The 25,226-nt window shown below is 37.5% G+C and overlaps 2 protein-coding genes and 1 pseudogene across 4 annotated transcripts in view; 1 reads left to right on the top strand and 2 right to left on the bottom strand.

Annotated features, from left to right (window-relative positions):
- The window catches only part of LOC135689972 (uncharacterized), a 259,196-nt gene that overhangs the window by 3,430 nt on the left and 230,540 nt on the right, over positions 1-25,226 (bottom strand). The window contains exon 2 of one of the 3 annotated variants that reach the window (XM_089110221.1): positions 202-577. In XM_089110221.1, coding sequence (XP_088966347.1) covers positions 202-577 — 376 coding nt within the window. Of the gene's footprint in view, positions 1-201; positions 649-25,226 lie in introns of those variants that run through there. The other 2 variants (XM_089110220.1, XM_089110223.1) reach the window with 2 other exon arrangements.
- On the top strand, positions 3,599-10,297 carry LOC148959620 (52 kDa repressor of the inhibitor of the protein kinase-like). The gene has a single exon (XM_089110198.1). It carries the CDS (start codon positions 3,600-3,602, stop codon positions 4,866-4,868), a length of 1,269 nt encoding a protein of 422 aa, XP_088966324.1. The 5' UTR covers position 3,599; the 3' UTR covers positions 4,869-10,297.
- Positions 6,286-7,987, bottom strand: LOC148959621 (uncharacterized; annotated as a pseudogene).

The following is a 25,226-nucleotide window of genomic DNA, read 5'->3' as shown; positions in this document are numbered from 1 at the left end:
GATCTTCAAACTGCTAGATCAGAATATATCAGTATAGTTTTTTGTAAAAATAGTTTAAAATCACAAAGTTCATCTATTTTTCGATTAATATCCCTAAGATAAAGTTTTATTCGAAACAGGGTGTCATTTTCAGTATTTTACAATTTTTACTTCTGTATGCACGAAAAGGAAAGACCCCTCTGAATAATGTATTCAACTTACCTCATTTTCCATGCCTGATTCTTGAAGCTTTTTCCTAAAAACCGCCTTCTCCCTACTCGTCAGCAGGTCGGCTGCAGCCTCTACCAAGCCTACGCCGCAAATTCTTGGATAAAGCTCTGTTAGAACATTTCGTGCCCGTACTATATGTTCTGAAATTGTAAACTTTCGTTTATTAGCAACACTGCTAACATGCGTATCTTTTTCACGGGGTTGAATTGGTATTTGTCTAGGACCAAAAACAGATGGATGCTGTAAGCGTGCTGACACCCCTGGAAGTGTCTCGCTCGATTCAGTGTCTGCCCAGGTCAAAGAATGACACTGTGGAAGATATTCCAAAACTTCTGAAAAAGCGTCACAATCACTATCTTTCTCTTCCCTGCTATAAATCTGGGCAGACATGTTATAAATCTTACCACTTGCTGATAAAAATTTTTTATTTTGTGCCATTATATTTCCAAATACTTCTGGAGTAATCCCGTATACGTAAAGACACAAATGAAAGTTGAAGCATTTTTACCCACTTTTATTAGTTCTCTTTTTGCTAGGTGCTTATTCGGACACTGACAAGCATGACCTTTTTTGGCATTAAGTGAAAGTCGCGTGATTAGTAACATTGGGTAATTCGATGACTCACATTTTTGACTCATGTTTATGACTAACATTGTTGGTTGTAATACCGCTACGTGCAGGTTCACTTTAATATATTTTTACATCATCCTACTCATCCGCTTTCCCGGCTTGGTCATTTTTGTTTGTTCATACTGTTGCGTTTACGTATATCATTCTGTCTGCAGTAGAATGGCTCAAACTTCTGCTCACTTCCTTTCATATCATATTCAATCATCTCATGGCAAGTTAAAACTCAAGCGACAAAACGTTTTTAGGTGACTCTCTATTACAATCAGAAGACCCCCTTCCAAGAACAGGGTACGCCCCATTTAATAAATGGCACACCAATGACTAACTTTTGGCCACATAAATATAGTTTCAAAATAGTGAAAACACAACACAAATTATACTTTCTCCACATTTCTCATCAATTCAGACGATGTGAAAAAATCAATGCTGCAAGAAAATAGAGGGACGTGTCCACCACCAACTCCATTGTGTTACTTCATTGTGTTTCTTCATTGCTCTTAATTGCTCCATTTATTGTACTTTATATTTCAGGAAGATGAAACAATATACAAGGAATTCTACAATTCTGATTCCGAAAAAGAGAACAATGTCCCCTGTGAAAAGGTTTGAAAGCCTTTATACTTGTAGCTGGCCTTAATCTAGATGAAGCAATTTTGTGAAACTTCCCAGATGAAGCAGATTTTCTAACTTATGTACACACTGACTAAACTTAGAATGTTTTTTGAGTCAGGAATGTTTTGCTTTTAATAAGGAAATATATATGCATCAATCGGATAACTTAAATATAAACTTTTTCTAAAAACTAATAGAAAGCCTAAATTGATATAGAAAACTTTACGCTTTTATCTAGACAAAACCCAGAGAATCAAGGTATGAAAGGTGGACTTCAGATGTGAAAATCCAGGAGGACTACAGAGCTTTTCGAGTCAAAACTTCTTGTTGACGTGGCTGCTATCAAAAGCTGACTATTGAGCTAATGAGGTTACTGCGTCATCGATTCGCAACAAAGGGGGAAAAACAGCAGCGTCAGTGTATCTTAGACGAAATAACGCAATCGCCTTTATAAGAGCCCAAATTGTATATAGACGGACAAAGGGTTAGCATTAGCACTTGGTGTCTATTTCATGGTTGCTCAACGACCAGGTAAGAAAAAGCCTAGTTTCTACGGAAATTATAATATTCTGATTTTCTATATAATACAGTCTACTGTAATCATTATGGTGATCAATTATTGCTTTAAATTTTCTTGAAAGTTTTAAGAAATATTACAACTTGCGAGAAAGTACGAATTCAACGCGAATGTTGCAGGATCAAGAGAAGGTGTAAAAAGTGTGTCTGCAAAAAGAATAGGTGCAAGAAATTGGATGAATGCAATGTGCAGCATTGGCGAAATTCTCCCGAATGACGACAAAACAATATACTTGCCATGCTGTTTTTCTAGAAAGGGGCTGTATGCCACGTATTGATCAGACACTAAAGAAGGACAAGTCCTCGGATATACAGCTTTTCAGAAAATGTGGAAAGAGGACTTTAGGCATGTGAAAATTTCAAGGGTAAGAGTACATAAGATCTTCTGTTTATCGACGCTGCAACTCGTTTTTAAAGGCTTCTGGGTTTCTGGGTTTGAGAAATGTGGCTCATGATATGGCACAAAATTCTTTAGACTTTTTTGTAACAAGTCTAACTTTTTGCCCCACCTCGATGTTCTTAAAAAGATTCCATATTGAGCCTGGATATATTCATAAAGTATTCACATATTTTTAAAACGTAGTTTTTCGGAAACAAATTTCCAGGGCTGCAACCTGAGTCGATGTTTTCTACTAAACTCAGCGGCTGAATCTATTCTGTGCTGTTTAGCGCACTCGTTTTTAGCATCCAACCCTGCATCTATAGCCTTGTTATCAATGCGAATATTTTTAAGATTTTCTACTGTTGCTTCAATTAACTTCATCGCATCTAGGATGTTAAGCTCTTCTGCTTGGAGTTGCATCGTCAAAATCTTTCTTTTCTTCATAATTAATCTCATGAACATCAATGTAAAAAGAAAGTCAAATGACTGAAACTTTTTCTTTATGCCTTTACCCTTTCACTTTCACTTTCATTTCTGTGTTGTCGTCACTGACAACTTTATCAATTGCTTTGGGTATGCTTTGTAAACTTCGCCACACTGCTTCTATTGACTCTGAAGAGTAGACCCATCTCGTTTTAGACATGTTGCGGAGTTTCAAGGAGCACTCATCAACTTCTTGAACTTCTTTATTGTAAATTTTGTTTCGTTTGGAGCTGGCACTTCAGAAAACATATATATCTTGAAGATATTTTTTGTGAAATCGTAGGTTTGGAATCAGGGATAATTCACATTAATTTCATTTGCTTCCAGACACTTGAGAATACATTCTGCTGTCTTATCTCCATGTTTGTCATTGCACTCTTTCATTCCATGACTCTATCGCACGCAATTCCTTTTTCACCAATATATTCAGCAGCCACAACCATTTGATCCTTATTGCTAAGATCAGGTGTTGTATCGGCCGAAACCAACAACATTTTAGCACACTTAATCTCATCATTTCTAAGCTTCGGTCAGAGATTCATGAAGCTAGGTTCTTTTCGGTTCTTGCTGATGAGGCAGCAGATATTAGTAATATTGAACAGATGCCGTTGGCAAAGATATAGCCAATACAATTCTTCAGGCTGTTGAAGGTTTTGGTTTAGACTTGAACCTTTGTCGTGGCCAGGGGTATGACGGTGCTGGCAACATGGCAGGCAAACGCTCTGGAGCTGCTGCTAGGATATGCCAGTCATATCCTAATGCTCCTTACACTCATTGTGGATCGCATGTGCTAAATCTTTGCGTAGCCTCTGCTTGTAAGATTCAGGTTGTCAGAAACATGATGGGGCATGTGCGTGTTGTCACAGAATTTTTCAATTCAAGCACTACACGATTTGAAATCCTGAAGAAAGTCATCAGAGAGGTACTTCCTGCTTCGCGTCGCAGCCACCTCATCGATGTTTGCCGGAGAAGGTGGGTCGAGAGAATTGATGGGCTAGATGTATTTCTGGAGCTCTATGATGCCGTTGTAAGGTCTCTCGAAACTATCATGCTAAATTTAGACAAATCGTGGAATTCTGATTCGGTCCGTGACGCGAGTGGTTTGTTCTATTCAACAACATCTTTTCAGTTCATATTGGTACTTGTCGTTGTTTCACGCTGTCTTGAAATTACCAGGACTCTCACTAAACAATTTCAAAAGGTTTCGTTTGATGTTGTTGCTGCAAAAGAGAAGATTTCGTTGACTTGTACTTCTCTACATCGCTTACGATCTGAAATTGATGATATTTATCTAGGCTGGTATGACGAGGCAGCATCTATTGCTGAATCAAACTCCATTTTTCCTGCGATGCCTCGCACTGTTCTAACGCAAGTTAACCGGTCTAATGCTCCTTCTGAATCAGTCTCTCAATATCATAAACGAGATGTCGCAATCCCTTTCTTGGATCACTTGTCAGGCCAAATGCAAGCTCGTTTCTCTGATAGAAACATGTCGGTTTTAGACGGATTTTACGGTATGCCGAATATGATTGCAGCTTCTCCTGAGTGGGAAAACAGATTCGGCTCTTTTCTCGATCTTTATATCAGTGATCTTCCTGAGCCAAGATATATCAAGACCGAACTGATCATGTGGAAAGACCATTGGCAATCCTCAAAAAACATCCCATCAACATTATCTGCACTTCTTCCGAAAATTGACAAATTAACATTCCCAAATATATATGCTTGTTTCCAGATCCTAGCGACATTGCCAGTAGCAACATGCACTTGCGCGAGGTATATTTCTGTTCTTCGCAGGCTAAAGACATACCTTCGAAACACTATGTTGCAACAAAGATTAAATGGGCTAGCTCTGCTATGCGTTCATAGAGGAGTCAGGATCAATACTGATGAGATAATTGATTGTTTTGCAAGAAGGCATCCTAGACGGATGAAGTTGATTGACATATTAAACACAGATCCTGACTGTGAATAAGTACCAGCAAAGTACATAATGCAAGCTACTGGCTCTGACCTATCTAAGGCTGTTTCTGTTTTCAACATCAGTTGCTGTTTTCTTTACTTTGGCTTTAACTCACCTAACTGGTCTACATTAGTTTCTAGTTCAATTTTTGTGCTTTTGGGGCATTCAAAATCTGAATCGTTGCTGACCAGCCATATGGTCTGCGTTGTTTTTCATCGAGCTATTATGACTTCCATTCATCGTGGTGGTCTGCGTTTGTTGCTCAAATAAACATTTTAGTTGTTGTTGATTGAGATACCCTGATTATTACCCATCAAAGTCGTCTGCGCTTGTTGCTCATTTAAACATTTTAGTTGTCGTTGTTTGAGATACCCTGAATTTGACCCATCAAAGTGGCGTTCGTTCGTTGCTCATTAAACATTTAGGTTTTCATTGTTTCAGAAATCCTGAGTTTGACCCGTCAAAGTTGTATGCGATAGTTGCTCATTAAATCGTTAATAATTTGATGAAGATATTTTGTGTTTGATAAATTGGTTTTTATGATATCAGAATGTAAATGGATTTCTATGTAGTTTTCTTGGTAGTTATTGAGACTTCAACCGATCGAGTAAAATTTCTTAAGTAAGGCCATAGGGCGTTACCTGGCAACTGAAAAGGGTGTTACCTGGCAACTGAAAAGGGAGTGGCGTCTTGCCTCAACTGCAAAAAACTTAAGCACCCCTCAAAATTTGAGCTGGATCCGCCCCTGTCTCCCCCCATCTCCTTTTTCAAAAAAAATAATTTTTGCAAAATAAAATGTTTATATTTCACAAAATTTGAGACAAAAATCATATTATTGAATTTCTTCAATAAAGTTACCATTTTTAAGAAGTATATTTGGCATGCCATGTTTATTTGACAAAGGAAAACAGTTGTTGGTTGATGGGTGTTAATATGCAGGGACATAGCTGTTGGGGGGTGTTTCATCCCCCCCCCAATCCTGAAAAACAGCATTATGAGGGCAAAGCAGAAGGAATTAGTAGTTCTCGCAGGGCAACAGATATCAAAAATCAAGTTTCACAAAATATCTTAATTTATTCTACTTTCTTATCAAATCCAAAACATGTTAGTTTTCCGATTTGTTGTGGTATTGTCAAGTGAGTTTCTTATTTTTGTGCCCCTTATGCCATTCCATGTTCCGGTTTTTGTATTCCTGTGTCTACTTCTATGTGGTGTGTCATGTTGCCATTCAGACACAGCATGTTTGATTGCGATTTCCGATTAATAATTCAACAAGAAGCTTGCAGATTTTCAAAATCAGAAGTCAGAACAGAGACAAAGTTTACATTTATGAAGATATGAGACACTTATTTGCAGAGGAAAAATAAGATAGTACTTAATGAGCTGTGAGTTGTGATCTTTTATTTAATAATTATAAATAAAAATCCGTATTATTCACGTTTTAAATTACTTTTTGGCCTACCTAGAGAGAGGGTGGGGATCCCATAGCCACCGTAGCAAAGCCAAAAGCTTAGCTTAGAAATGATAAACTCGCCACAGATGTTGATTAGCTCGTTTTGAGTAGTCTTAGATCTGTATGTCATGTTTTTGGGGGCATTCGTCATTTCCTCGTTAAATGCTTCATTGTTACCACAGCGGACAAGAACTTTCAACAATTCTTGCAAATTACCAGGATTATGTGAATTGTCATCGTAATGAGCAGAATCGTCCCTGTGACCCCGAAACGAAATATTTTGACGTCCAAAAAGCATAATACCTTCCACAATCGGAAATAGCTTGGCCCGATTCTTTCTTATTTGTTCATCAACTAAAGCATTGAGTTGTTGATCAATGGGCTTGCATTTTTGCTCCATAACGAGACAAAATTGAGTTGCTCTGAGTGTGGCAGAACGGTGAACATTTGATTTTGCAGCATGGTCACGGAACTTTTGCAAAGCTTTTGACCACGCAGTGAGTGGTGATGTAAATAAGTGGTCAAGCTTGTTTTCCCCATGCTGACTTTTCTCAGTAATGCCAAGAACTAAGCAGTTGATGCAAAAGGCACCATCAACATGTTTGGAGTAAGCAAGCCACGGAAACTCTGCAAGCCATTTGTGTTGAAACTTACGACGTGTAGAATTGACAGGAAATAGATAGCCAGGCTCAGGTTTCCAGTGATTTTGAAGGACCTCATCTTTCTGCTCATTATTCAAACTTTTACAATATTTGAAGCATTCACCAACATCAACTTGAAAAGGAACAGTAAAAGAGTTCAATGTTATTTGATCCTTCTCTGGGGGCGTGTCAAGAGAAGTTTGAGAAACAAAAGTGTCTGAGGACGAATACTCTTGCTGAGGTCTAACTAATTCTGAAGGGAAATCAGCTGATAGACCTTTTACTTTGAAGTTCACCAGGGTTGACTGTTTTCTCCTTTTAAATGGAGGACCTGGGGCATCTTGAACTTTGCTGTTTGGTAGGCTGAGAGGTGGTATTGGAAGCACAGAAGCCTCTTTGCTTATTTCAGAGAAGCAATCTGGCATGGAAAAATCAACATTATGCAAATTCTTGGGGAGAAGTGGGACATAATGATTATAAGGTAGAGAATGTTTGCCTTTACCCAAAAAATTAGCTGGTGTAGTAGAGCAGCGAAGAATGTGAATTTTGTGATTCGATGCGAGAGCTGATGTGCGTGGAGAAATTGTGCAATTGAAAAAATATTCATACATGTTATTATCACCAATATCACTGCCATTTCAAACAGGGTAGTAACTTTCAATTGTCATACCCAGGACACTAGATAATGCAAGCATGCACAACATTGATGAAAATGTAAACGACTTTGCATTATGAATGGCTTCAGCCTGTACACATAGTTTTTTGTTGTTCTTTTCAAAGACTTTAAATGCAGTTTGGGACAACATGAGGGTAAAAAGTGTGTTTTCATCAAGAGGTTTTCCATCTCTTATTAGGCCAGAGGTCTGAGGGTGACTAGCGTAATAGCCTGAATGCAGAAGAAGTTCAATGGTGCTGAGGCATCTAAGGTGCAGTGACAAACATTCATCTCCAATTATGGATAACGAGCAAGAGTTATACAAGCAGTTTCCATTTGGTGTTGACCTGCGGATGAGATTGGGCAGCAAAAATGACTTTGTCAGAAAATCACATATTTAACTAAGTTTCCAATTCAATAAGTGACCATTGGTATACATCAAATGTAAATTTCCAAACATGAAGAAAAGACACATTACATCAACCTCATGAACTGGTCCAACCAACAAAATTTGTTTTGTTTGCAGCAAAATATTCTAATTTCATCAGCAAACAATAAACCAAGGAATAAAAGTTGACATCAAAGAAACGAGGTAAAAACAAAATTTCAATTCAATCTTGATTGAATTTTAAATCGAAACATTTGAGGGGTGCTAGAGCACCTGTAGCACTCCCCTAGATCCGCCCCTGGGAATAAATTGTTGTTGTGGAACAACATTAAGAAAGGGCGGTAAAAAAATACGCTTCTGTCCTTGAATGAAAGATAAATTAATATCATCAAAAACAACAAAAACAAAACCAGTGTCATGAAAATTTCACAAACTACATTTTTTCTCTTTATTTTCTAACATGACAATCAAAAAAACAGTTTCGCTCTTTCACCAAACAGAGGTAAACGTTGCATTTGGAGCAATGTATACGAGAGTACCCCTTCGGACAATGTCCTTTTTTACTTCTCACCAAACATTGGAAAGTGACCTGTCAAATCATGCCTTGCATCACTTTGAGGGGTAGGTGTTGCTGCTGTGTATGCCCTAGCTTTCTTTCTTGGCTAGAACTTGCTGCTGATGGCCGTCCCCTTTTGCTCTGAGTGTTCAAACCTTCTGCTTTTCCAGCAAGGACTAAAGAGTGGGCAGTTTGTAAATGAAATTGCAGCAGTGTCAACAGAACCTTCCTTTTTTCATCATTTTGATCACAATGTCTGCGATCGAGCAGCCAAGCATTCACAATGCATATACCAATAAGATAATACACAATGTGCATGTACCACTTGCGGGTTCCAAGCCTGATCCTGTATAATGCTAACAGCATATCACAAAGGTCAACTCCTCCCATATGTTTGTTATACTGAGCAACAATTTTTGGGCAAGGGACATCAATTTTTTCTTTTCTTGCTCTACTCCATCGCTTCACAGGATCTCCAAGCTCATTTCCTATGAATGATGAGATCAGGGTCACCACACCATTGTCCAACCAACGAACAAGGACTGTGTTTGAGTTGGCATCCACACAAGAATCGTATGCTCCGCGACCTTGTTTTTCCAGCTCTCTTTTGCTCTTTAGATTAGCTTGTGCACCAAGTAGCCTATTTGTACGTATTGTTCCAACAGCCCAGATTCCCTCTTTCTTTAAGTTATTTACCAGCTCAACACTGCTAAACAGATTGTCAAAATAGACTTTCTGGCCAACATTTCTTGGTAGGTGATCCACCAGTCGTTTCACAACGGAGCCAACTTTACCAAATTCTTGGTTATCTTCCCTGTGGAAACCTCAAGGTCATATATAATTCCACTTACCCCACACCTGGCCCAGACTTTGAAGCCCCACTTGTGAGGTTTTTTTGGTAAATATTATCGAAGAGCTGACATGCATTTTGTAGGAATCATTTGTTCATCAATAGAATGTGATTCTTCTGGGGGTATGTTTCTGCATTTGCTAAGAATTGAGTCGTACTTTGTATTAGCTATATATATGTCATCTCTGTTTCCAGTTATTTGGCTATTATCATTAAAATGCAGGAATCTTTTCAAATTCTCAAATCTGGTCAGTCTGATTGTATCAGCAATGAGAGGAATTCGTGTTTCTGGTGACCAATACATTCTATATTGAGGGTAGTTTATTACTCCCATCATGATCAGAATTCCTAAAAACTGCTCAATTTCTTTTTCGTCTGTCTGGATCGATCTTCCTATACATTGAACAGAATATAAATTTGTCTGTTCAGCTACATGGCTCATCAACTTTCTTTCAAACAATGAATAGAAATACTCTACAGGAGATGGAATCTCATCTGGTGGAGTTGGGAAGGCAGCACCGCTAATTGATGAATCCACAGTAACTGGCTTCATATGCCTCCATCTGACGTTAGCTTTGCCATTGTCTTTTGCTTTCACTGTTTTTCTTGCAGCTTGTACATGTTCATCTTTAGAGGCACTAGAATCACTAGCAGGATCAAGACATTCCTCATCAATTTGAAATTGAGGATCCTGTTGAATGTCATCCTCATTGTCATTATCCAAATCATCATCTTCATTTTGTTCAGGGTCAGGTGTAAAGATGTGTTGCTTTTCAAGCTGCTTCTCCACACCTTGTCTTGTTAGACTATTTTTATAAAAACCTCTGGCTTCAAACGGCATTCGGCAGAGAATGAGTACAACAAACCATCAGCTCAGTTACAAGTAAGCAATTCAAAATATGAAAAACAGCACAAATATCACTGTAAAAACCCCTAACAATCCAAAATTGGAGATAAATTACTTAGAAACACCAAATAATAGGCTCAAAACCCCTCTAGAATCTTTGTAAATCAATTTTGAAACGTGGGCCTAAATGATTTTCTTTGTCCATGTCTTCTTAATGTTGTTGCACAACAACATTTATGAAATGCACGCTTGTGAATTAGTCAGCCATACAGCAGGCAGTATCTGTGGAATACACAGGAATTTTATTTACTTGAAAATATACACTTACCTTCAAAATTTTACAACTTGAAATATAATGTTATGCGCTCTGCGAAAAACGTCAATTCGTTATCTTTGAAAATCAATTGCTTTTGACCACGTTGTAATTTCAGAATGAGAAAGAGGCTGTTGTATAAGCATTCTGTTTGAATAACTATGGACAACTTGACCCTGAAATTCGTGAATCCCACTCAGTGAATGTTTTCAAGAAACAACTTCTAGGACTCATTCGTCCACCCTCTAAATCGGTCTACGGAATTCATGATCCAAAACTTTTATCTGTTTTAACGCAGCTACGCGTTGGACTAAGTAAGCTAAATTACCACAAATTTAAACATAATTTTAGGGATACTTTTAATCCCCTGTGCCTGATAAATGATGGTATTGAGAATACAGAGCAGTTTTGCTGCTCTGCAGTGCCTATGACATACACAGACGTGATCTTCTCGACAGCGTTAATACAGCATTGCGTCCTCATGGCCTATCTAACCCTCCAAACAAAGAACTATTGCAAATACTCCTTTATGGCCATGAAAAGTTACCTTTTGATTCAAATACAAACATTCTTGATGCAACATTAAAATACATTCAGGCCTCAGAACGGTTCCAATAAGTTATCAACTTTCTCGTGAAAATCTCTCTCATGTAAATTATTTTCTCTTTTGTCTAAATTGCATTCCTTTTACGATTGGAGTGGTGTCACTCATCATGTCTGGGCACAAATCTGTTTGATTAACAAGAAACATAGGTAGACTTGATATCTTCTTTTAAAAATAGCTTTTGTGAGTATTTGTCATATCTGCAACGCTATTGGAACGATGGGCGACGCCACTCCAATCACTTTTGTAGCTTATTATTGTAAAATTTGTATCTCTATGTTAAGTGTAAGTCTTAGGGTTGTTATGCATTTCCATGCTTCCTAGGCTTTTGTATTGTAATTGCTGTCGTTGTAAATTTTTATGTGAATATAAAAAAAAAAAAAAAACAATGGACACAATTTCGAAGACAAAAGCTATTGTTTAAGGAACCAATTGGAGCAGTTGATTTTGTTGATTAAACATGCATTCCTTATGCTGATGGATTAGAAGCACTGAAGTTTTTTCTCGATCAAGGCCCTAAACAAAGCCCACCTACCAACGCTCTCTTTGTCTAGCCAAGCTTATGTTAACTACAAATGCATTTTTGTTTAATGGTGATTTTTACCTTCAAACAACTGGTGTTTCTATGGGAAGTAAACTTGGTCCTAGCTATGCATGCCTAGCTATGGTTATCAGAAATACTTGATCTACAGTTCATATCATGGTCCTTTCTCTTACCTAATCAGGAGATACATTGATGACATTGTCGGAGCTACATCATTACCACTTCCATCTCTACAAAATTTCAGCGCTTCAATTCACACACACCATCTCCAAATACAATTTACCCTTTCTTGACATCCTGCTCACCATCCAAAGCAACTCTACAACTACTTTTATCTTCTATAAGGAAACAGATCCGCACAGCTTTCTTGACTACTTTTCATCCCATTCTCAAAAATGCTGAAAATTCCATTCCATACTCCCAGCTATGTTGTCTCTGTCACATCTACTCCAGCAACGATGATTTTCAAGAAAAAGCAAAAGAAATGACATCCTTTTTCCATCACAATCAATACCCTGAAAAAAAATAACTATGTCTGCTATCATTAAAGTCAACAACATCACTCAGGATGAAGCCCTTAAACCAGTCAAGAGACCAAATGCTGATAACAACCCACTCATCAAACAAATTAAAGAAATTATATACAACAACCTCTCTATTTGTTGGGAATCCGCCATTTTGCATATAGCACGTGTATTTTTACAATTAGTTCATTGATTTCGTCCGGTTCTTTGTTAGTCATGCAAGTATTTTCTTCTTGTTGTTTTCGAGTAGCATTTGCGTAAAAACCTCACCTTAAGCAAATAGGTCACAGGTTATAGGAAATAGTTATACCACGCCCACTTATTAAGTTATTATGCTTATCCAGAAGAAACACCTGACTAAGATATATGCAAGTTGATTTGTCACAGACCATCACTGCCTACCTTAAAGCGGCCATTTTGCCCAGAAGCTGACAGCAGTAAAATAGTCATCTGGTGTTCCTCTCTCTAAGTGCTTGCCCTATTTAAAGCAACAAGTGGCATATGATTCCCCTGCTTATTTTATCATTAAGCAAATTTCGGCGGGAAAAAGTTGCAAATTTTGCTGACGTCATAGAAAACTTAGTTAGAAATGTTTAAATTAAAAGAAGATATTTTGGTTTTTAAAATGTAGACCATGCCTAAGGAAGAAAAATTGTCAAATGAGAGGCAAGTCGCTATAAAATATTTATGGGAAAGTGGTCTTATTTTTTCAAAAAAATGTTGACCAAAATAAATGCAGCCACACAACAGCGGCAGGAAATTAAAAAAGGTTCCTTGAGAGTGTTACATTAGTAAAGAAACCAAGAAGTGGGCGACCAAAAATAAATTGATGTTAGAGAGAATGAATTTGTCGGTTTTATTTCACAGCGTTCACACCTAGGGGAAGTAAAGGAAATGAGACTCGATATTGGGAAAGGTTTTGCAGCTCAAAATCTGTCCACAAAAAATATAATGAGTGTTTTGAACAAATACAAAAGAAAAATATACCGAAGTAAAGGGAAACCGTTTTTACAAAGATTAATTTCTAAACAAAAGAAATTAAAGCTTTGACACAGTCTGAGTAAAGTCCAATTTTTGACATCACTTAAAAAGTTTGACTTCACAGGAAAAAGGTTACAAACCATGATCCAAATGGTGGTCCAAAAACCAGAGAATCATTAATTCTAAGAGGTTTCCAGGCCTAATACGAAATTCCACAAGAATACGTTTCCCAAATATTTGGGTCCTTCTCAAGGTGAGTTTTTGCGGTTTCAAAAGTTTGTTGCTACCCGTCAATATATTGAAATTTGAGACTGTTAAAAGACGTTTGCAACAGTTATCTTTAAAAAAATGCTTTAAATATATTGAAGTTTTGATTGGTAGATGTTTTGTTTTCAACCAATTGCCATTCGCCAATTAAAAGCAGAATTAATTTCATTCGCCATTCATTCGCCATTTCTCCTCCTTCGAGGTGGTGAAATACTTTTGATACACTAGTGTAGATGGCAAAAGCTTACTCTGTTGTTTACATGCTCTACTCGCAATGGTCCTAGCCAACCACATAGAAAAAGTTATCAAATTTGTAGAACAATTTGCACACGATACAATAATCTGGAATATCTTGCTTATTGTTGTCTAGTATTCAAAGACTGATTTGTTCATCTGAACCTTCACAAAAATACATTCTTTCATTTACTTTAAGATTTCAAATTTTTGAAAGATTTTCTTTAGCTAACCTTTATGTCAAATATCATATAAGCAGATGAAGGTGTAGTATGCTAATTGGTCCCTGATAACACTAGTGAGGTGGTATGCGTTTCAATAACCTTCATGAAATGGTAGTAAATGTTAGAGTGACCAAGTGGTAATTGTAGGACTGTACATCAAAGCTTTAAGAGAAAGTTAAAGATGCTTATATAGTCTTTTATCGTCATTTTCTTTAATCATGCCAATTCATAGTGAATTACATGGGCTGTGCAGTATTCTATAATGCTGCTACTGGCATGCTAGGGGGCTAAGGCCCTTTTGAAGCATGCATGCATTGGATGGGAATGATATTCTATCCCATGTTAAAAGGACCAGCCCCTCAGCGAAAGACTTTCTGAAATGATATCATTTTAGCCTCTAGAATAAAATCAATGCATATAATTAAAGGTGAGTCACAATTTTAATATAAGAAGGTAGAATTTTTGCATCCTTGCCTTCCAACTAAGAGACGAGGTAGGGAAAGTCTTCAGATGTGTATATAAACCGAATACTTTCCAAGTAAGGCATTCTATCTTCAACATTCAGTACGTAGGTTTACAAGTAGATTTTAAAGAACAAAATTTATAATTCTGTCCTGTTTAAGAGGTAGTATTGTTAAAAATATCTAAGTTTCAACTTGGCTGTTCTCTACATTGACATTCTGGTTTTTGGTTTTTCATAAATTCTCTATTGATGCTGAGTGAAGGATTATATTTTGCGAAGAATACACATTTTGACATCTTGTAAGAAGCCTACACACTAACCTTAAACAAAACAACCATTAGACAGGTCATTTATTGGAAAAATCAGACCTTTCTCTTGTCAAGGTTTTCTTTTCAGGTTCCCTGCCAAGAAACATGTTGGAATAGATTGATATTGGGGATGTCAAAATTTGCTGAAAATTTCAGAATGGCAGAATGTCTCAAATTGGCGGATTTTTTACAATTTTTTGGCTTTACTGTATCAATATAGTCTTCTAAGACGAGCATTTCTTGGAACCAAAGTGACCTACTATGTCAAAGGTTTGTTTGTTGTCATGACTGATCATCAAAAATTCAAAATCATGTCTTTAAAGTGGTAGAATTAAAAAATTCAACAATTTTGGCACTTTGCACAATTTTGGCACAAACAAAGTAACTGTAGTTATAAACGTTAAAGTTAAACAGTTGGGTATAAAAGTTAAACAAACGTAAAGACAGAGTCCCATGTGTAAGGGTAGGGCTCTGTAGAGAAATCTAATTTCACATTATGAAATGGCAAAAAATCATACCATCCGAAGTTGATTATTTGGAATTTTGAAGGTTCTATTATGGTCCAACTCCATCATAAATTTCAATACTGAAAACTAAAAGTCATCCTAACTTCCATCTGAGTCAGCATCAAAGTCATAGTCACTATCATCTGTGCCTTCTGCTTCACTGTTTTCACTTCCACCAACAACCTCCGCTCCATTATCACTACTATCAGTGTCAGACTGGTTGTTATTTGTGGAAACTGGCTGCATGTATATTTTGTTTTGATCGCTGAATAACTTACCTTTATTCTAATAACATTTAATCATTGACCTTTTGTTACCTGAAGTTATGTTAACTAATTATTCGATGACTTTTACAAACTTTTATCCATGTATCCATTAGGCCCAAATAACAAGGAACTGTGATTTAGCCTTGTTTTCGGAATTAAGAACTCGGTAGAAAATTGTGCAAGATTCTATAATGACGTAATGTGATGCAATGTGATCGAAATAGAAATAAACTTGTGTGTTAGTTTTCGAATATTCCTTGATAAATACGAAAAACATATAAATACGGATAGTTTATGCTTGGAGTGAAGGAGTAGAGAAGAGTAGAACAAAGAGTAAGAGTAAATGGAGGTATCTGTGGCAAAGAAACCAAACCATAGTCGAGCAAAGGTGTGCTTTTTTGGTGTCAAATGGAGATCAAAAGGGCATAGGAATAATTCTAAAGGAAACATAAGTTGCCCACATCAAAAGTGGCGACCCTGCCAGGGCATTTCAAGTAGGAAGGAGAAATTCAATCGACAATGATGGCATCTCAAGAAAAGTTCGAAAAATTGAAAAAGATCTTAGCTTTCAAACTGAGGAATTCTGAAGAGATCTTGGAGCACGGTGAAAAAGAAGACATTCAAATGGAATATGAGAAAATTTGTGAATCAATACAAAAATTGGAAATTGAGAGAGAAGAAGTAATGAATGCAATGCTGGACAATGAAACGACCTTGGAAGATTTTCAGAAACTGGGGAAAATTACAAACAGACGAATTACGAAAGAATTACGAAAAAAGCCAAGGAGGAACTAAAGGTTAAAAGAGAGAGGCGGATACGGTATCAAACTCAGTATCAAAAGAAATTAACAGAAGGAAAAATGCTACGGAAAAAGCAACCAAAGGAAGAATGGCTCAAAAGGAAGCTCAAAATTGAGAATGAACATGCCAAGCGAAAGTTTGAGACTCTTTAAAACCATACAATCACTCCATTTAAAGGTGAATACAATGATTGGATGAGATTTTGGAATCAATTCATGGTAGAAGTTGATGAATCAGGAATTTCTGAAATCAGTTAATCTAACTACTTGTTGGAACTTGTCAAAGAAAAACCACGAGATGATATCCTCGGGTTAATTCATACTATGTGTAGTAGGAATATTCTCCTTTTCAGTATAAGCCTCGTTATCGTATTTATGACGCACTTAACTTTATGATATATAATGCTGCACGTAGACAGTTAGAGGACTTTTGATTTCGATGATGAAGCTGAAAATATAAACGAAATTCGATTCTCTTTGTCTCACTTCTTCGATAAAGATCCCGCTTCAAAAATTGGTGTTGGACCCGGTTCTCCATTTATGCATAAATAACCGTCTGTCATGTCCACTATCGAAGAAGTTGTTGGTCTTGTTGGTGGTCTTGCCGAAGTGGTGAAATCCCAACAACATACCACAAAAGAAATCACTGCCGAAATGCAACAACAGTTACAAAGCCTCTCGCAAGCTGTTACTGACCTGTCTCTCTCCATTAGTCTGCAAAATTCAAGCAGCCCTACACTACGTCTCCCAAAATCGATTCTACCGGAGTTTACAGGCAGGGAACCTCTAGATCGTTTCATAGAGCAGCTCACACACATCCTTTCCTCCTCTGGTGTCTCTCCAAAATTTTGGTTGACTTATTTAAAGCAACAATGTCAAAAAGACACCAGAGCCTTCGACATCGTCTGCATATTCGAGTCCGAAAAAGCTATTCAATTTTCTTCTACACGGACTTCAGACGAATTCATGACTCTTTACGATCAATGTTTGGCCACTCTTACAGCCCACCGTGATTTACCCAAAGAACAACGTATCCAAGAACTTCTTGCCACGTACTACGCCATGCACCAGAATCCTGGCGAGTCTGTTTCCGATTTCGCACACCTTTTTCTGGAAACCCAGCACTCCCTCGAAAGGCTCATTCCTGGTATCCATCGTTCTTCAAGCCCACACACTGGTGACATGGAACTCATTCATGTCTTCATTATGAAACTTTCTCCTATTTTATCCAAGGGACTTCTCAGTCGTGATTCTCCTTTTTCCAATCTGACTGCTGCCATCGAAGCTGCAAAACGATATGAGTCAGTTCAGCATGTCCTTTCCCCTCGAGACACGCCCACTCCATGGAAGCCGGAATCTCTCCTTGCCGCTATTACGCAATCAGCTTCTCCAGTCCAGCAAAACTTAAATTCTGGACACTCAGGTACAAAAATTTGCTGGTACTTTAATAAATTTCATAAAGCTCATTGTGAATTACCTAATAACCGATGTAAGTTTGGCTTTATTCATACATGCGTGCAATGTTCCAAGTCTAATTATAAGAAATTCTTACATAATTTTCATGATTCCACACGTAACAAGCCTTCTCGTGGCCAGAATCACTTACAGCCATGAGACACCTTTAAACGTAATTCACATGATACTCGTACTTCTCCTCCCGAGTCTCGCTATTCTGTATCACCTCGAATTCATAGCAATTATGCACATATTAACACAGATCGTGATGCCTTTATCATTGATACAGTAAAGAACGTATTTAATGAATCTCTTGCATCTTTAAAACAGGATCTCTCTGCTAGTATTGCACAGGAGGTAGAAAAACATCTCCCCTTTTCAACGTCCACCCACCTCCCCGATGCTACGCCACAAGATCTACTTTATGGTATGCCTGCCGTATCCACCCTTTACCAATAATCTTACATTTTTGGCCCTTCCTCTTGTTGATAAACAGATCTTGTGGACTAAGGTTACTTCTGCAGGGGTTTCTCTTCCCTCGCCTTTGGATAGTTGCTGCTCGGTGTCCCTAGTAAGTCAAAAACATGCTGCCCACGTAGCCCGTCAGCATCCCAATCTCAAATTCACTAAACTTGAGCAGCACGTCCCTGTTTCGGTAGCTGGGCCTACCTCCAATTTACATGCTGTAATAATGGAAGTCCCTATTGTATGGGAAAATGGTCGCTCAGTTACATTTACAATGCTTGTTGTTCCTAATTTGACATGGCTTATTTTGTTCGGGCAGAATCATTTACGCAAGACAGATGCTCGAATTTATAGCAAAGATCTCAAGGTGTACTTTGCTGATTCTGCCATGAACTTCGAAATTTCATGTTACGATTCCAATCCGTTATCGGTATTTCCTAGTATGCAATGTCAAGGTAGTATACCCCCTGCTTCTAGCGCAAATATTACATGCTTAGCAACGCCACTACCTAAATCTTCCGGGGGTACCCAACAGGTTTTGCTCCGTAAGGGGTTACATTTTTTGACAGTCAGCTTAATCTTAGCTATTTCATTTATGTGTTCTCTCTTTTCCTCAGGATCCCAATGCCTAGCAAGTCAGCAATTTTCCCCAGGCTTGCAAACCCTAAGAGGTCCAATTAGCCGTCCCATCCCTCTGAGTTTGGTTGCAGGTAGTGCTCCTCGGGATAAATTGGCTAATGACGTCATATCAGCGCCTATGCACGTTTCTACTGCTAACGTTTATGTTCACAGCCATGCTGACTCGATTAATCAACTAGGTACACATGACTATACATTGTCATTTACCCATGCCATCAGTCATGCCATTCAAACCATTTGTATTCATTTGTATGCAACACTGCCATGCGTCAAGCACATACTAATTTCTCTCAAAATAAACCCCTTTTTTCTGTGAGCGTGCACAAAGACTCTACTGTACTACAGAAAAATTCTCCAGACGTTTCTAAACTAGATTCTTCTCTATGGGGGGGGTACAATGAAGCTATAGAATACTGGAGGATACGTTCTGAAAGGATGTACAGGTTCATAAAGCCCTTATAAAAGAGTTGGAAAATTTACCTTATGTAAAAAATATTTGCAAGCTGAGAGATATTCACAAATTATACAACCAACTTTCACGAGTCAGAAGGACCTTGGTGACAACTTGGAAAACTAAAATCTGCTGAAATTATAGTCTGATGGCAAATCTTGGACCAGCGACAGAGGTTATTACACAAAAAGTTGACGAGTGGGAAAATTGGGGATTGGAAGAAATAGCGGAGAATCTGAGGAAGTTTGTGGAAAGAAATCCAATAGTAAGAAAGGAAATACTGAAACAAGTCGGGAATGGAGAAGTCAAGACAATCTAATGTGGATTCATCCAACACAATGACAAAAGAGGAAACAAAGTGCATATGTAAACTGCGGCATGCAAATACTCAGCACAATGAAAAAAACAGCACAAAAATATCAGTACCAGACAAATGAAAAACTTTAGCAAAGCTGAATTTCTTGACGATTTGCAAAAAATAGATTGGTAAGGCATAGTCTCACATACTGATGATGTTAACAGCATAGTGGAACAATGGACATCTTTGTTTTCCCTTGTACTTGAGAAACATGCTCCCTTACGCAGTAGGCGAGTTTCAGAAGGATTCTGTCCATGGATAACCAAAGAGTTCAAACTTTTATGTGCATCAAGGGACAAACTGAGAAAGCTATTAAGTCTAAATCTGAAGTGTTATTTGATGCGTATAAACAAATGCGTATAAAGTAAATAAGGTCAATATTGATCTGAAGCGCGATTATTTCTTGAACAAAATTGCTTCTGACGAAGGTGACCTTAAAAGTACGTGGAAAACTATCAATTTGGTATTAAACAAAAAGTCAAAGACCACACAGATTACAACTCTAGATGTTGATGGGGAAAAAAATTTCAATCACAAAGCTATTGCAGAAAATATGAACACCTATTTTTGTAATGTCGGTGAAGACCTTAGTAACAAAATTCCTGCCACACAAAACCCTCTGCCACCATTACCCTTGCTGCATATACTGTAACACTTGATACTACAATATCACGAATGGATCTGGAAATTGTGAACCAATGGATCGTTTCTTACACACCTTCAAGTTCAACAATAGCCTTTATTCTAACAAAACATACCAAATATAAATCGCTATGAACCAAGCTGCAACAAGTTATAAATTTACACCCTACAAGTCTTCTCGCTATACTAGACAATAAACTGTCACGTTAGTGTTTATAGCTGTTTATAGCAAAATAAAATTTTGGCAAGTTTTAAATCTCATCATAATTACTTTTCATTTATTTATGCTAAACCTTAAATAGATATAACACGTCCAAAATAATAGTTTACTTTAAAATGATTTTTATATAAACTGTTACTCAAGCAGCATCTTTGGCAGATGAGGTGTGGCAGCATACAAATCGATGATGGCACCATAGTCTATGGACTGTAAAATATCACTTTCGACATTGATTGTTATCAGAGAGAAAAGGCGGTCTTGTCCCACCATCATCTTGACCGTAGCCGATTTTTTTAAAATCCACAGCTTTGAAAAACTTTTTTGTAGTTTGTTGAACCTATTGGCAGAGTGACGAGAACCTTGTAAAGAAGGACCAGATGTGGAAAGGCACTTTGCAGGTTGTACTTATCATCAACTGAAGAACTGAATGGAAGTTTTCTCTTTTTCCTGCAGCCAGCAGAGGGTTGCTCTTTTCTCTAACTTTCCTAAATTTACGGTAATTATTGACAAAAGAGCTGTACTCATCTCTTAATTTTTCATCATCCAGGCCGTAATTCTTCGCAACTTTTTGAATGACACTGCACACAACTGCCTTTCAATTGTTTTTTTAAAAGATTCAGGGTTGAGCAAGGCAAAATCTGTCAAAATTGCCTTATGAGACGTGAATCTTGTATTCATTGAGCTGATAGATGTATCTACTTTCACGATGATATACGGATTCCCCATTTCCCTCTAATTCATCCATGCAATTTTCCACTGGCATCTGTTTCTTTCTGCGTATTCGTCGCTCGACAAAATTTTCCTCTTCTAAGTCATGCCGAAAACAATAACTTTAATATCATTTCGAAATGAACTGAGTTGAATTTTAACTGTCGGAAATGGGAGTTTATAAAATAACTGAGACCAGAGCGTTAATTTTCTTTACAAATTTCAGCAATACAATGATTCGGGTATATACCCTGATGAAAATAAGTAAGAAGGGTTCAGTATTACCTATTTCACAACAGGTTTAAACAAATATGCGACCTTTTGGACAGGATCGATGAAAACCTTACATTTTGTCTAATATTTCAAATTTACCGATAAATGTTGGATTTTCCGACTATCCGACAAAATTTTTGCCGACAAAATATAGAGATGTCTTCCTTCGGCAAGCAGGAAGTTACTTTGGTTGAAAATTTGGACAACTAATTCTGAGCCAAGAATAGTTGGCAAATGCTATTTTGAATACAAGAATTGTTCAGACAAGATTTATTGGTCAGCATTTTTACATTGACAAAGGAACTGAAAAGAGACATGGCTACAATTTGGGAATTGAAGATCCGGTAGCCACAGTGATCTATGGTTCATCAACATCTAATCAGGTAGGTCAGGTAAAAATTTGAACTTAAATTTTCCTTCAGTTTTGCTGATTTAGCTGATTTAAATCAGTAAACTCCAAGTTAGAAAACTTGCATTCATTTGCAAACTCGCAACTTTTTCAAGCTTGCTGCTCTCAGTTAAATGAAATTGCTCTCATGTGAGAACAAAAGGTCTATTGTTTACTTTTTGCGACTCTTACCAACTCTTGGAACTTTTTCAACTCTATTTGCAGCTCACACTTGCACCCTTCAGTTTTTTTCAATTGCTTTAATGCCTTTGCCATTTTGTGCACACTTTCATGCTTCCAGGTCTGACCAATGGTTTAACTAGGTAGCAAGTAAATGGTTGTAAACTTTCAACCTCTAATTTACATCAACTGATTAACATTTTTGTAGATTCGAGGGTGGTGGCATGAGTTACATGAACGTCTTGGACCCTACCTCAGAGAGCAGCTTCAATATCTGAAAGAACATAAGTTTTACAATCCACAAAATGAAATTGATAGGTTTCTATTCATTTCTTATAATTTTTTGTTCTAACCTCCAAACTAGGAACATCCAGTAACATTGTATTCATAATGTTGGCCAACATGGCTTGGTTTGCATTTAGAGAAGCCAATTCTTTGAAATCAAGAATAAAAACAAAGATCCATATGATCTTTGATAGCCTTAAAGTTGTTTAGACTCCTTTTACATTTTCCATGACAATATTGTTTTTCTTACTAATTGTGCTACAGTATTCTACGTATTTGCAGGAAGCTGCTTTTATATGTGTATATACCAGTGCTGTAGAAGGAACAGGACACATTCAGAGAAAACATCTCGAATAAGCATGGAATTAGAAACCAAAGAGAAATAAATTTGCCATCTTGAGTTCCAAATCATATGTATAGCTCCCCTGAAGAGTATGGATTGGATAAATGTGGTTTGTCAATCAACACCGTTCTTTCAAATTTGATTATTCAGATTGCACTATTTTCTCTGGCAACAGGGTTGCCAGGTGGCCTGGGACCAAAGATGCCAAATTCTGTTTGAAAAGTTGCCAAAAGTTGCCAAACAGGTTTTTTTCTCACAATGACGTCACAAAACTCTCACGCATGCGTACTTACGCCCAAAGTTAACTATCATGTCCGAGAATCAAGATCGGCAATGTTGATAGAGACATAAAAAATCATTGTTCTATTGAAAACATATCTGATATTCCATATTGAAACTCGAGGATTAAAATGAATATAACAAAATATCAAAAAGAGATAAAAAGTGTATCGAAATATATATATATCTTACATGTCTAGCAAATCTGCCATACCGTCAATATCAGTTACAGTTGCCTTATACATATTTTCTGTGTTAAATAAGGCAAGCATTCTTTGAGTTGCAACAAAGTCCTTACAACATCTTTCACCAAAGCATAAATGTGATCTAATTCTCACAACTGATTCTAGTAGATTTGAGCCCATTCTATTGCGAGGCTTTGTTTTCACACTTGTCACCAACGAAAATATTCGCTCTACAACTGCATTACTGACAGGTGTAGTGAGGCATGATAATGCATATAGAGAAAGATCTTCGAACGGATGTTCTCCAAGTAGGTTTCGATACTCAGCCACACCTGACCGGAACCGAATTGCGTCCGTTGGAATTCCTTCATTAAATACCGCAGTTTCCTTCCAATTGACTTGCAATATGTTGCGATACTGAATGTCAACTTCAGCCATTTTGTCAGCCAGGAGGTGTTGCATGGGAAGGTCAAGTAGTGCAGATCTTCCAACCTGGCTCAAAACTTTTGAAGGATGTAGCTGAGCTAATCCTTTGAAAATATTATGTGATGTTGGAATCCTTTTTTCAAGTTGTGATGCTGCCTCCAGAAGCATTGAATGACATCGTCCTTTGGCTTCATTGACTCTTAAAATCATATTTGGATCGTTGTTACTGTCCTTAATTGTCTTCATGGCCTCAAAAATAAACTTTCCGCCAAAGTCAACCTGCTCTATAGGCAAAGCATCACCATCTCTGCTGAGAACACGACTTTTAAAACTTTTGAAGAATAGATGAAGTTGCTGAACCAGCTCATCGGCATCTATACTGGTTGCTTGAAAAAATCCATTAACTTTCTCAAATTCCGTAACAACAGGGCATAAAAATTGAAAATATAGATAGTTTATAGGGTCTTTTAGCATATCTGAGATTAGGCGTGCTGTGTAACGTACACCGGCTTGAGCCTCTTGCTCTGCAATTCCAAAATAGGCCTTGAGTTCATTCCAATTCATTAATATGTTAAATATTATTTTACTCCTCACCAGCCAGCGTGTTTCATTGTACTTCTGGAATGGTTTTGGTAGATTTGAGCTCTCTGTTCCAGCATTAATTATGTCAAAGAGCTTCTTGTAGGCATCTCGACGAATCGTGCTTTTAGTGAACCATTTCGGAATCTTTTTCAATAGAAAGCCCAGATGTGATGGCATCAGTTCGAAGGCATGCTTGACACACAAAGCCAAAGAATGACATATACATTTCATTTGCAGGCAATTTGGGGCTTCCTCGACAATCCTCAACCAAAGAGAATTGTGCTCGCCAACCATGTTTGCTGCCCCATCACTTGCATAGCCAACACAGTCTTCGAGCTTTAACCCTGAAGTCACCAAGCATTCCTTCATTGCAGTAAACAGATCCATGCCAGTGGCGCTGATAATATCAACGAGGCCAAGAAATGCTGTTACTATGTTCTTTTCTTTCTTGCTGTAATACCTGACAGCCAAACACAAAAACTTCTTACAGGCAATGTCTGTTGACTCGTCAACCATTATACAAAACTTCTGGCCAGCCATGTCATTACATAAATCCTCGTATAAGGCCTTCGAAATTACATTAATAATAATGCTTGTGCATTTTGTACGATACAGTCTCATCTTTGACAATTTGCTGCCTGTGCCATGGCGAACAATTATTTCACCCAGATGATCGATAGCAAGTATGGCTGAATGGCATGTTACTGACACTGCCATCTGTATCTCTATTTTCTTGACTACCTCATCTTCTCTTTCAATACCAGTAATTGTGCGATTACTTGCAATTGTAGAGGTAAGTCTTGAATGTTTTGCGGTATCTTGGTGCTTTTTCAAGCTTGATAGACGTGGCTGGCAATTTACTCTGCAGATAGAGCAGTATGCATCGTCTGACCCATCCACTGCCTTTTTCACCCATGGATACGCTCTTTGCCATTCTGGTTTGAATTTTCTACCATCGTCATAGGCTCCTTTCCATTTCATTCCTATCGATGACTTTTTTGAACTCATTTTCAAACAGTAATACAGACAATAGTTTTAGTAAACAGAATGATAACAAATTGCACACC

Source organism: Rhopilema esculentum, chromosome 9 (genome assembly GCF_057945365.1).
Source record: "Rhopilema esculentum isolate cy_ngs chromosome 9, ASM5794536v1, whole genome shotgun sequence".
NCBI classification, from domain to species: Eukaryota; Metazoa; Cnidaria; class Scyphozoa; order Rhizostomeae; family Rhizostomatidae; genus Rhopilema; species Rhopilema esculentum.
This window is presented reverse-complemented; position numbering and strand designations above follow the sequence as displayed.